Source organism: Balaenoptera borealis (genome assembly GCF_965194805.1).
Source record: "Balaenoptera borealis genome assembly, chromosome: 13".
Taxonomy (NCBI): domain Eukaryota; kingdom Metazoa; phylum Chordata; class Mammalia; order Artiodactyla; family Balaenopteridae; genus Balaenoptera; species Balaenoptera borealis.
Window position 1 is genome coordinate 13,250,844 of NC_138870.1, and position 16,881 is coordinate 13,267,724.

The following is a 16,881-nucleotide window of genomic DNA, read 5'->3' on the forward strand; positions in this document are numbered from 1 at the left end:
GCACGGGCATCGCTCAGCCAAGATGGATTCCAGCGAGGAGGATTCTGGGAGGTTGGCAGGACATATGGACTGGCATCTCCTCCCTCCTTTTGACCTTCCCTGAATTCTTCCGGTTCGTGGTAGCTTGTTAGTTCCACATTCCCTACCAGGACCTCCTGTTTAAGGTAACTCATGCAAGTGGCTACTATGGTGCCTGGCCAGGGCGGGCAGTTTTAGTCAGTGTTTCCCCTAACAGGAGAATAGTATTGACTTGCAGTTTTCTACATCTTAAGCAGAAGAGGAAATTTGCATTGATATCTAAAGAGTAAAAATTGATTAATGATGGTTTCTTGTCTCTCACCCTCTACTCTATTTTTAAATACTCAATTACACCATCCCAGATTTTTAAAGCAATAATAGGTTGGGAATATAAAAACTGGGGGTTAATGCACAAATATTTCTGTGACATTAGGCCTGAGGTGATGGGTTTCAGCTTCCTTCTTCAAAAAAGAGAGTATTAAAATACACGATGACTAAGATTACTTTTGAGCTCCAAAATTAGCATTATTTATCAGTTAATGATGTATTTTTGCCATCTTTATCTTTCTAAGGGGAAGCTTTTCTTGGAAGTTTAGGAAATATTTGTAGGATCTGCTCCCAGAGTTGACACATTGAGGATAAAAGGGTACATTTGTTACAGTCATTTATTCTGTGTTAGATCTTTGTCTTCATGAAATAAGCAATGACAAAGCAATTGGCCCTGGGGCAGTCCTTTGATATTCCTCTACGGTTGTTCTGAGTCTGGCGCTCTCAGAGAAAGCTGAGGAACATGGCAAAGAATAAATTCAGCACAAACAAGGCATTTGGCCAGTTCAAAAGGGTTTCATAATCCTTAGGCTCTGACTTCTGATTAATATTTAATTGATTGAGAACCTTCAGTATATAATGTGCACATTAGAGAGAAGGAGTAGTTTCTCAATAGATAAAATAATACATGAAAACAATTGCTTAGAAATTTGGGAAATGCTATTTACACACTACTGTCTCCTGTGTTTGCAAAGTCCTAGAAATAGTGGCTGTAAACATTGCAGAACACACATGGAGACACTCTACAAATATAATATTCCATACAAATTCTTCCATGATAATAAAAATAATGCATGAGTTTTTATTTTATGTGTTACCTACATTCTTTACGCCGTGTCCTAGGTGGCAGAGAAATAAAAATAAAATACCCACACTCAGAGATTGTATATAGTAGTGGAAAAGACAAACAAAACATTACAAATATATAAGTGCTGTAAAAGAATTATGTAAGAGACTGTCCAGCCTTCTTAGGGAGCACTGGGAAGAAGAAACAATTATTTAAAAATTAGTGAAAACTTGCCAGATGAATAAAGAATGGAAGTCACAAGCAGAGTTAAAGGGGATCATAGGTAAAAAGAATGGGGGCATATGTACATAGCATGGCACACCTGTGAACTTCAAGAGTGAAGGTGGCAAGAACCTGTGATTCCAGAAAATAAAGGGAAAGGTGGCTAGAAAAGTTGGGAGGAGCCTTGAATACTTTACAAAATAGTTTAGACCTTAAGCTCTAAGTGCTGAGGAATGAGGACACATCTTATGCAAAGAAATGACATAATACAATTTGATTGGGGAAATCTCCTTCTTGTAACAGAACTGCAAGCCACAGGATCCTGAATCCTGCATTGGAATGGACAAATTATCACACAGATATTTTGAATAATGGATCAAAGCATGAACTTTAGAGCCAAAGAAAACTGGAAACCATAATGTAGACGTTGGCAGATTATTACATTCTCTTAGTTTTCTAATTTATAATCTATTCCAGACGTTAGCAAACTTTTTCTGTAAAGGCGGAGGTAGTAAATATTTTATGCTTTGTGGACCATATAATCTATGTTGCAATCATTCAACTCCACTATTTCTGCAGAAAAGCAGCCATAGATAATATATAAACAAATAAGCATGGCTGTGTTCTTAGGAAACTTTAAAGACATCAGAATTTGAATTTCATGTAATTTTCATATGTCATGACATAGTATTCTTCTGTCGATATTTATCAACCATTTTAAACTGTAAATACCATTCTTAGCTCATAAATCATACAAAAACATGTGGCAGGCCAGATATGGTTTGCAGGCTATAGATTACTGATTTGGTAGAGGGTGCTATTAAATAATGTAAATTTTTTTGTAATAAAAAATTTTTAAATAAACTCCTTAACAAAGTGTGTAGCACCTGGTATAAGATCAATAAATATAATTAATACCGATGGCATTAAATAGAAAATTACTCAACGGGTTGGGAGCAAAAGAGAACCAAAAGAGATCAGGAGGGGAAAAGTCAGTGAGGTGAAGGTGACAGGTGTAAGTCAGAGACTCTGACAAAAGTGAGAGTATCAAGTAACCTGCAGGCTTAAAAGTTTTGAACAGAAGTAAATAAGAAAAATTAAGATAAGACTGGAGGCAGGAAGAATAATTCAGAAAGCTATTTAAATATTCCAGGAAAGTATCATAGAGGAAGAATTTTCCTCTACCTTTCTAGGTTCTTCTGGCTGGCCTAAGAATTAAATTGATGTGAGACAGATTAGTAAGAGAAAATCAAAACTAAAATGTAATAACATGTATACATGGGAGAGACCCAGGAAAACTGATAACTCATCGAAATGGCCAAAACCTTCACCTTAAAGACCATCTTCAGCTAAAGACAAAAGATGTCAGGGTGGTGGTTTGGGACTACAAAGGGGAGGAAGGCAATTGACCTGGAGATGGAAAAGTAAACATTTGGTAAACAAACGTTTGCTGGACCATGCAGAGACAATGGGACACAGAGTGGGCTCTGATCTCCAGGCCCTGCTGAGTTTCCCCTGCCACTTCCAGCCCATTTTCTGTGCAAATACCTCTGGTGATAGCTCTATTCCAGGAACAGGCCCTCTGTCTAAATTCTTTTAGGCAGTTATGGGGAAGATTAAGGGTTCTTCCTGAGTCTTCTTTTTCTTAAAAATACTCAGCCTAAGTTACTCCTCATGCCAAAGAAATACATTTTGGGGTGGCAAATTTTGCTCTCTTACTAAAGAAATGATGGAGACTTAAACTAAGTTAGTGGGTGTAACGGTAACCATCCTCCTGGACCATGGGTGGCTGCTGCAGCCAGCTCACCTCAGTGGCCTGCTTGGATATAACTGAACCATCAGGTCAGGTCTCAAATTATCATCAATACATATTACAAGAACTCTGGCCTGGGACCTGGATTTGTCCCTTTTCCCTACTCCTGCCATCAGAAGTGAGGGACTAATCCCATGGTCATCTCCCTCAAGAGGGCTATGTCAGAAGACACATGTTCTTAGGTTGGTCACATTGAAAGCAAAGGATACTGATCACTGACTCAACAGCTTTTTTAGTTTTAGTTCCTCAAAACAGAGCAATCACAGAAAGAAGCACCTCTTAGCACTTAGCAGATACTAATAAGTACAAGGCTACCTCTGCTTTCTCGAAACAGTATTTGCTCCACATTTGCTTTTGTTTTTTCATCTTTTAAGATAGCCACATCCAGAACTTTAATAATCTTCCTATTTATGATCTGTATGAATGGTTCAAAGGTAATGAAGGAACAAAAAATATTCTTCAATTTGAACATCAGTTTTTATTACATGGAACGCCTAATGAGGAAATAATAATGATATTAAATGTCATTTTAAAGTTTTTCATTAAAAGAAAAAATGGGAACTTCATGGTAGGATTTTTAGTAAAAATAATGCAGTAAAGTCCTGCTTTGTCATACACTCTGTGCTCCCACCAAAAAGTGAAAAGAAAAACAGAAGTATATTTCCAGGCTCAAAAATAAGATAGGTGTCTCTGTTAATCAGAAACTCAAAGTAGGGAAGTAAGCTGAAGTCATAGGGCCCCTGTGCTCTGGGTCTGAAAGGAGACAGTACTGAATCTGGGCCCCTGTAGAGGAGGAAGGCTTGAATTGCTCTACATTAGATATGGCCCAGAGCCAGACTCTTTGCTTGGAGCAAAGATTCTTCCTGCTTGTGAAAAAAAAGCACATATGGAGGCCTAAGGATACAGGCAAGGGACACGCATTCTTACTATCAAGGACCAAGCTTAGTTACCCTCTGACTCAGAAAATGAATTTGTGAAAACCTATATCATCCACAATATGAAGAACCCCAAAATAATGTTATATGCCCTGGTTCTAGACTGCAGATTCTGGTGAGCTGAAAGGATGCTAAACTGCCCCAAAGCAGTGAGGAAAAAACAAGAAATGGGGCAATGAGAAAAAAAATTTGGCCTAGGGCTTATATTTTAGAACACACAAAGAAATCTATGCTAAAAAAGATAGGCATCAAAATTATTATAACATTTTGTATTATTTTTTACGTAGCAATGTAACAAAAATTTACAGTATGCTATGACATACAAAGTGATAAATGAAAGAATTTCACATATTTAAAAAGAATTAAGGAATAAGGAAACAAAAATTGGCAAAAATAAAACAGAAACATACAGAATAAATATAAATTTTAAATTTTAAAAATAAAAAATACAATCATTTAATTTAATATTTTAATTGGTTAGACTAGGTAAAATTAATTTAATTAATCAAATTTAATGTTAATTGAAAAACTTCAATAGATGGGATAAATTCTGTACTAATAAAAATTAAATAAAGTCAGTAAATTGAAAGATGATACTGTGTCATTGTCCCATGATTTAGCACAGTGAGACAATACTCCCACAGATATGGAGGTGGAGAGATTCTAACTAAGGAGATTAAGAGATTAAGAAAAAAATGGAGGGGATGATTGGCACAATATTTGAAGAAATTATTAGGAGAATTTCTAAGACTTGAAGAATGACATGAATCCACAGATTGACAAAGCATTCCAAGTACCTAGACCATAATTCAAAACTAAGACCATACCTAGATATGTGATGGTGAAACTGCAGATGATCAAGCATAAATAAAAATAAATTAGAAGTTTAGAAGATACTAATGGACAAAAAGCATAATATCCACAGAAAAATAACTATTAGACTGACAGAAGCTTTCTCTTCTGCAATAATTGGTGCAAGAAGACAATGGAGCAATATCCTCAAAGTGCTGAGGGGAAATCCGACTACCCAGAATTCTATACCCAGCTAAACTACATCAAGAATAAAGAAATTTTTTTTGTATACAGAGCCTAGGAGAATTTAACACCCATACTCTAACTTAAATAACTATTAAATTATATGTTTCAGCAAGAAGAAAAATGTATCCAGATGAAAGGCACAGGACACAATAAAAAATGACAATGGGGAAGTGGTATATGACAAAGGTTGCATTAGAAATTAGCAGGAAAATATGGAAAAAGAATCCATGAAACAGGCAAGGGTATCAAACAAATGATTTTAAGAAAAGGGAAGTTGAATGACAGATAAACATATGAAAAGATGTTCAATCTTTTTCGTGAACAGGAAATTAAGAGACAAAATTTCACAGGCTTCAGAGTGACCGAAATTTAAAAGACTGGACTTCCCTGGTGGCGCAATGGTTAAGAATCTGCCTGCCAATGCAGGGGACACAGGTTTGAGCCCTGGTCTGGGAAGATTCCACATGCTGCGGAGCAACTAAGCCCGTGTGCCACAACTACTGAGCCTGCGCTCTAGAGCCCATGAGCCACAACTACTGAGCCCACATGCCACAACTACTGAAGCCCACAGGCCTAGAGCCTGCACTGTGCAACAAAAGAAGCCACCACAATGAGAAGCCCACACACCACAGTGAAGAGTAGCCCCCACTCACCGCACCTAGAGAAAGCCCACGTGCAGCAATGAAGACCCAACACAGCCAAAAAAATAAATAAAATAAAATAAATTAATTAAAAAAAAAAAAGACTGATACAAGTAAGTGTTGGAAAAAGAATATGGAGAAACAAGAACTATCACACACAACTGATAGATAGATAATTGACATAAAGTTAGAAAACATTTTCACAATATCACATACAGTTGAAGATGTGCATACTCTACTATCCAGGATTTCCAACCTAAGGAAACATGTCCCAAAACATTTATTGCAGCATTATTTGCAAAAGTAAGTGATTGAAAACAACCTATATAACAACAACAAAAAAACAGATAAATTATATTGTTTGTATAGTTGTAAAATGGATACTTAATTTTCTAGAGATACATCAAGACAGACAAATCTCAAAAACGCTGTTAGGTGACAAAAAGTAAGTTGCAGAATCGTACGTACAATATGATACCATCAACATAACATTTTAAAGTATGTGAAGTAATAGTCCATATGAATATTGGACACTTACAAATATAAAAGTGAAAAACATGCATGGAAAGAGAAACACCATATTCAGAGTAATAATTTACCTCTGGCCAAATTATGGGAGGCAAATGGGATCACTATATTTTGTAATGATTAATTTTTTTAATTAAAAAGGAAAAACTAAAGACAAAAAAGTAATAAATGAAGATAATAAATGATTTCTATTTTTAAACAACTGCATTTCTCTGTCCAGTCTCACCTGGCTCCTAAAACAAGAAAGGGAAGTATAACAGGGTAGTTGGCAGAGAAAGGAGTAATGAATTAGATCAAGATTTTACCTTGTCATCACTGAAAAACACATGAGTAATTACAGCTCTGGTTTATGCCACATCCCTTAATTTTTCAAAAAGAAAAACAATGAGGGAAGTAACTGGAGAGATGGTAAAATATTTCTAGAGAATGCATTTGAGTTCTAGAAAACAGTAATTCTTGTACTGAATATACCTCAAAAATGCCTGGGCATGGACTTTAGAATTTACAGCTGACCTGGGTTATATATGTTGAAGCTGAGGGAAATACAGGAAGCAAACATGTAAGTGGGCATTTTAAAAATTCTCTTAGTTTAAAATTTATGTAGTTGGCACAGCTAACAGAAAAATCACAAAATAAAATATCTATGCTCTAATCCTCCTGTATCTTTTGAATTTCAAAGTTTGACTATGGCTTTGATGTGCAGACTTCCTAACTCAGGGCATGAAAGATTGAGTGGACCTCTAACTTCTCTTTCCAGTAGACAGACCCCTGGTGAGGATGTGAAACTGGGCTGCAGCAGTGGAAGAGTTATGGCTCTGTGGCTGCTGTTTGCTGTTAGCTTTCATTTTGTTTCTCATATCCAGAGTCAATAAGTGGATTGTGTAGACTCCCTGGGTTAATAATTAGACTGAGTTGGAAGAAAGATCTTCAAATGGTTCAAGACTTCTTTGGGATTAATCAAAGAGAAATACTCAGCGTCTTCAGGGCTTGGTTTGCTGGTTTCTTTATATGACACTTAAGTGAGTTCACTCTGTTCTCCCTTTAAGTAGGAAAACCAAGGATGAGACAAAGATAAAATAGAAACATTCTAACCAGAGAACATTGCACATAGTCTACAGGGACATGATCCCAATACATGCTGCAATCTGAAGGCCTTCCAACTTTTTTATAGATGTTGGCTTGGTTTATGAGAAAATTCCAGGAAAAAATTAAGACTTTTAACATGTATTTTCAGTCTTCCCTGGATATCATCAGTCAAAAGCAAAAATAGGTTGAGATACTGAAGAACAAAATGAAAGATATTTAGCTACAGATTGAGACAAAGTTAGTAATTATTTGTTGAATGAACTAAGTCAATTTTGGTTTCTTATGTTATTGAAACTGAAATTTTCAACGTATAAAATTTAAACTAAGGATATTTCATTTAGGCTATAGATGTCCAAGAATCCTCTCAATTCTAAAATTTTGAATTAAAATCAATTTTTCTATAACACAAGAGATGACTCCAAGCCAAATTATGTAAAATATATTCTTGAATGAAATGAATGCAAGTAAAACTTATCCAGTAGCTCCTACTGAAGGGTGAGTGGCCTCTGGCACTTTACAAGACTTTGGCTGAAGGATGGGATGTGGAGGAGATGCAGACATACATCAATCACAGTTATTAAAAAAATGAGTATTTACAAAGTTTTGTGATGAATTAACAACTCATGCAAAATAGAAATAAACATTTTTAAATTTCTGTAGAAAGAAGAGTTTGATAAACATCATAAACTATAATCCTCACAACATAGGATGGTTTGCAATGTTATACTTAACATTAAAAATGTGCTAAGTTCACACAAAGAAATAACTGATTATTGAAACATTTATCCTTGGTTAGAGCCAAAACGTAATTTCTTCTACTGATCTATTATTAATGTCAAATTTTCTTGGCTTGGGGAAAAGAAAAATGAACTAGGAATCTGAAGATACAGACTCTGCCATGTCCTTGTTAAATTACCTTTGACAAGTAATTTAAAGTCTGAGTTATCATTATTTTTATATGTTGAATGATGATATTAATATTTGCTCTTCCTAGATCTCAGGGTTGTTGCAAAAGGCAAATGGAAAAATGAATATGAAAGTTCTTTGAAAGGCAGAAATCACTATTTAAAATATGCATCATTAATTACTGCTAAAGAGAACACTCAACTCAGGAGTACTGAGGAGTTTAGTGTCTTACAGATAATAAAAATATGTGTAAAATTCTAATAGGTGTAATCCTTGGCCCTTCCAAGTATTGATAATGGCCTTTTGCTCTTTTCTTAATTCCCCTTTCTCCATTAACTTTCCTTCTGCAGAACCTCTTCCCGTAACCAGTGTTTCAATATATGACTATAAACCTTCTCCTGAAACAGGAGTCCTGTTTGAAATTCATTATCCAGAAAAATATAACGTTTTCACAAGAGTAAACATAAGCTACTGGGAAGGTAAAGACTTCCGGACAATGCTATATAAAGGTAAGAGGCAAAAGGAAGATGAAAAATGATGACTATTACTTTTACATGATTTTTGCCAAATGGTCTTGCTCTTGCTCTGAAGAGGTCTTATAATTCACTATTTGGTCATAAATGAACCAATAAAAATAGTTACTGATGCATGAAAATATTGTTATGAGGAGTCTTAGAATGTCTGGTTCTTTAGAGTCATGTGTTATGCGTAAGCATAAGAAAAACTCAAATTATTGTGATTCACATGTTATTCTTGCCAAATATTATTCCTGCATGTCTGGTGCAGGAAACAAATTCAAACTTAAATTTAGAAGCACCTCACTTAACCATTTCTTTCTGAGTGTGTTAGGGCACTTCTAGAACTGGGAAGCTAGAGAGGTGCCTTTCACAAAGTTTCACTTGGAGATGGTCCAAGATTATTCTCAAATGCAAAAGACAATGCTTTTTAGTTCCTTTGTATATATTCATCTGTATGACTAGCTAAATGATTGCATTAATATACAAAAATCGGTTTCACTATTTTTACTGGCTTGATGGGGCCTTGAGAGAGAGGAGAGCCTAGGGGAATTAATAATTTCGAAAGAACTCAACTTTTCAGGGGCAGAGGCAGGTCAAGAGGGAGAGGGAGAGGGAGAGAAGGAGGGAGGGCCTTTGGGGACTGAACTGGGAAAACGTAAATATTCTCAGGACCCAGTACCATAATATTTATCTGCAGAGAGTGTAGATGATGGTCTCAAATTTGACTAGTTGTAACTGGAAACTAAGTAGAGGATAGGTACTCAACCACATAGGGCATGATATCCAGAAATATCTCACTTTGACTTGCTGCTTTTACAAACTCCTGAATCTTCCATGGATTTTTTTTAATGAGACATTGTTTAAAATATATGCAGTGAATTTACAGGGTTTTTAAACTAAAAAAAAAATCAAATAAACATAAATAGACTCCATAAATTACTGCATTTTATTTTCAATGAAAACAGATTATCTGCAAATTAATAATTGGGACCTTATTTGCTTTTTGATCACATGCAAATATAAGTTCAGAAATAATTGAAAAGTAGTCACTGAAACTTTTGTTGAGCTAAATGCCATGAGTTTAAAAATAAGTTAATTAAGATGCTCTCTTTTTAAATGTAATTAATTTTAAATTATTTTTGGTTTTTCATTCAATAAGTGGTACTTTTTGTTTCTCTCATTTCTTTCTAACTTGGATTGGATTTTTAAATTTATTATTATTTTCCAAATAAAATGTTTTCCAAATAAAATTCAAATTTTTTATTTTCTTCTTTTTTCAAGCAGGTCCTATCTGCCAAATGACAGACAAACTGTTTTATTTTTAATATAGGCTATATTCTACAAGTGAGACTAGTGAAAACATTTCTTGTAAAATTCTTTTTTCCTAAGTCGTAAATTGGCAAAATACCTTGGGTTTTTATCTTAAAGTAAATGGCTAGCAGAAACTTAATCTCTACAATTTCTATATGTTATCTTCTCCACTTAATACACCAAATGTTCTTGTAATAAAATTTTAATTCCATTTGTATCCAATCCCTGCAGAAAAAAGCCTTTCCGTTTGTGTCCAAAAAAATCCAAATTTTCATCTCTAGCCTTATATCAATTTTTTATTACGGACCATGCCAGAAGTTGCAGGAAATATTATTTTATGGATAGTTAGTCATAATTGTTCAGAACTTTCTAGAAGTGTGTGGCATTTAGGAAACTGAAATTTTAACATAATTGTTTTTTTCTTCTCAGATTTCTTTAAGGGAAAAACAGTATTTAATCACTGGCTGCCAGGAATATGTTATAGTAATATCACCTTTCAGCTGGTATCTGAGGCAACTTTTAATAAAAGCACTCTTGTGGAGTACAGCGGTGTCAGTCATGAACCCAAACAGCACAGAACTGGTAAGTCTTCCAAAGAATCAAAATTAGTGAAAATATAATTAAATTATATGTTGTTATATATATACTTTCTATCATTCTAAGGAAAATTCTGTTCCAGAGCTAAGAAAGAAAATAAATATGTATTTTAGTAACCTAAAACAAATTTTCTATCAATGTAAAAGGAATTGAGCAAAATATTAAATAAGAAAAATTTTAAATATGTCAATGAAATCATAGATTTATAATCTTTGAATTTAAAAAATTATGTGATACTACCAAAAGTTATAATTAAGTAATTTAACTGGATCAAGTGCACATCAGTTATTCTATAACCTGACAAAATACTCACATGACAGAAGAACAGATGTGAGAGGTTCTACTACAGATTATCAGATTATTAATTTTAGTAGCATCACTAATATGAAGCACAATCATAGGATGGATGGATGGATGGATGGATGGATGGATGGATAGATAGATGGTAGGTAGATGGAAGAATGGATGGGTAATATAAATATACACATACTAAATATCCATTGCCAATACCAATATGACTGATATTTTTTCATGCCTAATGTCCTCAAGTATTCAATAGGAATGCAGGAGACACAATTCATACAAACATTGGGAATGTGTTATAATAGATCACCTCTGAGACCCTGCCATTCTGAAATTCTAAGATGTGTTGAAAAAATCTGAATTCTCATTAATTAGGCCAAAGCAAAGAAAATATTTCAGCTAAATTTTATTCACCTCACATCAACATCTAAGATTCTACTTGTAGTTTTCATTATTCAAGTAAAGAAACTAATTAGTATCTTTTACCTGGGAGTTGTTTAAAGTACTGGGAGAGATGAAGACAAAGTCTGGTGAGATGGTTCCCTGTTCTCAAAAATGATAGAGGTACTACTGGCACTCATACAAGGCAGAATGCAATAATAAATATTATTAAAGAGGTACAAACTTATATAACAGCACAAAGGAGGGAGAGATTAATTTTTATTAGAAGTTCGTAGAAGAGGTGAGAGTCGAGGTGCTATTTGAAGGATGCATACAATCTTTTGCAGGTAGAGACCATGCAGTGTGCCTTCATAATTTTCTACCACTACAAAAGTATGATTCCATAGTTCATAAACTCATTTTGTGTGCATAGTTTTTATTTTAGAGATGAGGAGTGAAGCCATATTTCCAACATGCATGTTATTTTTTCTGAAGGCAATTCAGACATTTAACTCTCCTAAGTGCAGCTATGTCGCAGGGAGTATTTTTATCTTGGTAGCTATAAAAACACGATAGTTGCTTTTTTTGTAAGAAAGATCTAGTGACAGAGACTCCGTTTTTAAAAAAGGAGATTGTGATAAGCTGAAAAATATGTATGTAACTCTACTTTGGAAGTGGTTAAATCACCACTTGGACAAGCATAGTATCACGAATTAATGTATCAATATTTGAAGTGTGACTGGTGATAAGATAATGTGTGCACATTGTGTACAAAATCTTAGATGTATGTGTACTTGAAACCACACTTGCTCTTCATGTAAATTATCTATACAGTAAAAGTAAAACTAAACTCTACTTTCTAAATCTGCTTGTATGTTTGACTCATTAATAGATTAAGTATTCATTATAATAGTTAAAAATACTTGAAAATGATAATTCTCTCTCTTACAGCCCCTTATCCTCCTCAAAATATCTCAGTTCGTATAGTAAACTTGAACAAAAACAACTGGGAAGAACAGAGTGGCAGTTTCCCAGAGGAATCATTCATGAGATCACAAGATACAATGGGAAAAGACAAACTCTTCCATTTTACTGATGACACTCTTGAAATTCCCTCTGGCAACATTTCTTCTGGTTGGCCTGATTTTAACAGCAGTGACTACGAAACGACATCCCAGCCATATTGGTGGGACAGTGCATCTGCGACTCCTGAAAGTGAAGATGAATTTGTCAGTGTTCTTCCCGTGGAATACGAAAATAATAATACACTCAGTGAGACTGAGAAATCGACGACCAGCTCCTTCTCTTTTTTCCCTGTCCAAATGATATTGAGTTGGTTACCACCAAAACCACCCACTGCATTTGATGGGTTCCATATCCACATGGAAAGAGAAGGTAAATTAATAGGAAATCAGAGGAAATAAGTAATGGTGCAAAGGAAAGGAAATTGAAACTTTTAAAAATTACATTTAGAAAGAAAGACTGATGGTAGACAGTTAATATCTAAAGAAAGATGGTAAAGAAAAGGAAGAATTTAATTGAGTATCCAATGCAGACTGAAACCAGAAAACAAAAATGAACAGATTGGGTCAGAATCCGGTTTGGGTAGTTCATACATTGCAAGGCAACTGTATACACTTCATTACCTGACATTTCACATACCCCAGGCCACTGAGGAAACTTTATATTTGGAAAGATTTTGAATTAAGGTTCTAACCATCACAAATTACAAAATATCCTGGAGAAATATTCTGTTTTCCAGTACACAAATTTGTGAAGCATGCAGCAAAACAATTTTGCTGACAACCTGGCTACTTTCCCAAGAGTATCAGACCTGTATCCTGCTTCTCAAGCTACTCTTATTCCCCTTAGCGGGTGCCCCCTGGAACCAGCACCACTCACATTTTCCCAAAGAGAAGCTGGTAGTAGAATAGAAAATACATCGCAACTGGTATTTCCACTCTAGCTACTATATTATATATTGTATTCACTTAGCAACTGAGAGTTATTCTTTATATTTAACTCACTAATTTATGAAAGGCAGGGCCACAGCATTCAGTAAATTTGGATCATGAATCATAAGTGAATTGTTGTTTGGTAGGTTTTCATAGTTATTTGTTGTTTGTTTTGTTTTATGCTTTCCAGTCTAGTAGTTTGGGTAGCAAAAGTTGTCAAGTTGCCAAAATCTGAGGTTAAATTGACAGCCTTATTTATAGGATAAGGTATTCAAATCATGCAGTCTTATATATGACATATTGTTTGTCCCCATTTTATTCAATAGAATGAAATACAAGATCTGTGAATTTCTCTATACTAGAGTATAGAGCAATCAACCATACCCAAATATTATATAACATTGAAATCCTTTGTAATTTCCAATTATTTGAGTCAAAATTCTTAACATTTGCCTGAAATTACTTGTATTAAAAAAAGTTCCCTTAATCTATCTTTTATTTTTCTATTCCTCAATGTATTCTATGGAAAATAGGGTCTTATAATTCAGAATTTTTTGTAATGCCTATTTCCATGAAGGTTCAATCATGCTTTTATCTGACTGTGGTGTGTTGTGTTGACAGCTATTATAGTCACCAAATGATAACAACTTCAAATGAATAAGCAGCAGGATGTGGACTTTGAAGCAATGCAAAAATCATTTTTACTTTTAAAATTTCTGAAAGCAAACCAATGAAGCAAAAATATTACAAGTGTCAGAAAAATATATCCAGAGGGTTATTTCTAAATAGAGATAATTCAATATATTTTAAGACACTTATGGATATTTAATGCTACCACAAAGAACTTATACAACATTTGGTACTGTTTTTTTAATCCTTTATATCCAAATGAGGACGTTGATTATTGCTATTTTTTCCTAACATTATACTTCTATTTTGTGTATATAATTTTATTGGTTGACAGTATGTAAGAATGCAGTATATATCCATCCCTAGTTTTATTGATTTGGGCACCATATTTTAATCTGGTTATTTAAAACTATTGTAAAAAATAACTTGAACTCTTAGTCACCTTTTTTTAATAGTAATTTTAGAGGTATAATTCAACTTGACAAAAGGAAGGAGGAAAAATTTTTTTAAATACTTTTTTTTAAATTAATTGACTTCTATAGCCAAGGCTGTTCCAGATATCAATTCATATATATTCTCTTTTTTATACGTGATTTAGAAAACTTTACTGAATATTTGACAGTGGATGAAGAGGCACACGAATTTGTTGCAGAACTGAAGGAGCCTGGGAAATATAAGTTATCTGTTACAACCTTCAGTTCCTCAGGATCTTGTGAAATTCGAAGCAGCCAGTCAGCAAAATCACTCAGTTTTTATATCAGTAAGTACCAAAGAGATTATTTTGCACTTACAGAGGAGCTAGAAAAATGGAACTGGTGAGATTAATGATGCTCGGCCATCAATTATTCATCAAACCTTAGAGACCCTGAGAATTCTTCAAGATCATGAGAGGCCCGGATAAATGAGATTTTGACAGCAGGAAAATATATGTATGTTTCATAGTAGCAAACCTACCCAGGGATTTAACTTGAGGATATTTAAAAATTATTGTCTGTGGTTTCCCGTCTTTGGACACGTAAGAATTGGAGGCAAAGAAATGTGGACTTGGAGAAGTCTGGGGCCAGCTTGTTCCCTGCAGGCTCAAGATCAACCATCCCACACAGAAGAAAAAAAAAGAAGAAAAAAAAAAATTATTGTGATAATTGAACATTTATTAAACTGACCTTCCACACTAGTGATAACAAAGTCTCCAAGGATGTGGGCACATAGTTTGGGAAAGAGGACTTTTGTTCGAAGCCATAATGAAAATTGATATTGTTGGTCTGTGTGAAAAGTCTCATTAGAGTATTGAGCTTGTGGAGCTTGAAAGAAAGAGAGAGATTCAGGTGTAGTAAGACCTAGGTGGTCTCCAAAAGTTAGCACAAGACTAAGCTAGAGCATCATGAACACTCCAATATCAAGTCTTAGGGCATCTTCTACCAATTCCATCAGGGATAATAGCAGAGCAATAACTAGCCTCTAAAAGCTACACAAATAGTGTATGTCTGTAATGTTTTTTGCTAATCTGACTATGCTTACCAGAAGTTTAGAGGCCAAAAATCAGTTTCCTAGCTTATCAGGAGTTAAATGTGCCTCTGATCAGCAGAAAGAAGAACCAGGAGGGAATGGATAAAAACTGAGTTCCGAGAAGGAGGGTCACCATTCTCTAGCTCCTCCTTCAAAAGCAAATTACCACCTTTCATCAGATGATCCTCAAAAAGATGGACAGGGGAAAGAGGAGGAGGGCAGAGAGAAGAGATCAGTTTACTTAGCAGCTTAAAAATGTTGAAAATATCCCATATAACAATTTTACTTAAGAAACCAAAAAAGTCATCACTGATGAAAAGGCTTGAAATATCCACTGAACATGCAGAAAAAATATCTGTGATTGCCTTGCATGTCTTTCAGTTATGGGCAATCTTTGACGTGACATCACTTGAGAATGAGAGCAAAGTTTAGTATCCATTTCTTCCCATGAGGCTAAATATGTTTCATTAACCCAGAGATTTCTTTGTCTGCCAGCAGAGATCCACTGCAAGTTCCAGGAAAACTCCCACAATTCTTCTGGCCATTAGCTCTTCCCTTCTCTGAATTTCTACTGTGTTTCATAGTGCACAAGACAAAATACAGAGCTTATCTGAGTGTGGTATTTTTCTAGATGTATTTTATTTGTGTACGTCCTGCTTCTCATACCAAATTACAAAACCCTAGGCTGGGGTTAAACTCTTTGCTTATTTGTTAATTCTGTTGTACATTCGACAAATATTTATTGAACCACTTTCCAGTGTCAAGCACTCTGCCCTGTTCCTAGAGTATCCAGTTGACCAGAGCTGCTGAGAATGTGTCAGAATTGCTCAAACATATGATTATTTCGAAAAGATGCATATTAATGTTCATCTAGGAAAATATAGGGCACTAGAAATTTTGCTATTTCTCTGCCAATAAAAATCTTTTTAGAGCTTCAGATATGATGTTCTGCGGTAATGAATTATTCAGGTGTACTCTGTATAGGCCTTTGATTTTAAAAGGGTACTGAATTTGTATAGTTTTGAAGGTTTTACTCAGAGATTAAAATTAAGGTAGAAATTTACATTAGTCTGCCAATAGCCTCATGAAGGGAATATTTCTCTTATCCCCATTTTTCACTTGAAAAAAAATACTGAGTCACAGAAAGTTTAGTGAATTGGTGTCAGAAGAAGAATCAGACTCTAGAAATATTTAATAGCAAAGTCCATTTCCATGGCGCCTGCAGTGACCTATTACCTTGGGTTGATTATCGGGTCAGTCCTAATGTAAAGCCATTAAGTGAGTGAATTCGTTTTGCCCCCCCCCACCTTCTCTCTCCATGCCCCCACTACCCCAGTAATCATCATAACAGTAATAACACTTCACATTTAGATAGTTCT

General features: G+C 34.7%; 1 protein-coding gene across 3 annotated transcripts in view; it reads left to right on the forward strand.

Moving 5' to 3' along the window:
- PTPRO (protein tyrosine phosphatase receptor type O) overlaps positions 1-16,881 on the forward strand; it is a 233,641-nt gene that overhangs the window by 126,817 nt on the left and 89,943 nt on the right. For all 3 annotated transcript variants that reach the window (XM_082352579.1, XM_082352581.1, XM_082352580.1), the window contains exons 3-6: positions 8,652-8,810; positions 10,560-10,712; positions 12,363-12,806; positions 14,595-14,756. In XM_082352579.1, coding sequence (XP_082208705.1) covers positions 8,652-8,810; positions 10,560-10,712; positions 12,363-12,806; positions 14,595-14,756 — 918 coding nt within the window. The remainder of the gene's footprint in view (positions 1-8,651; positions 8,811-10,559; positions 10,713-12,362; positions 12,807-14,594; positions 14,757-16,881) is intronic.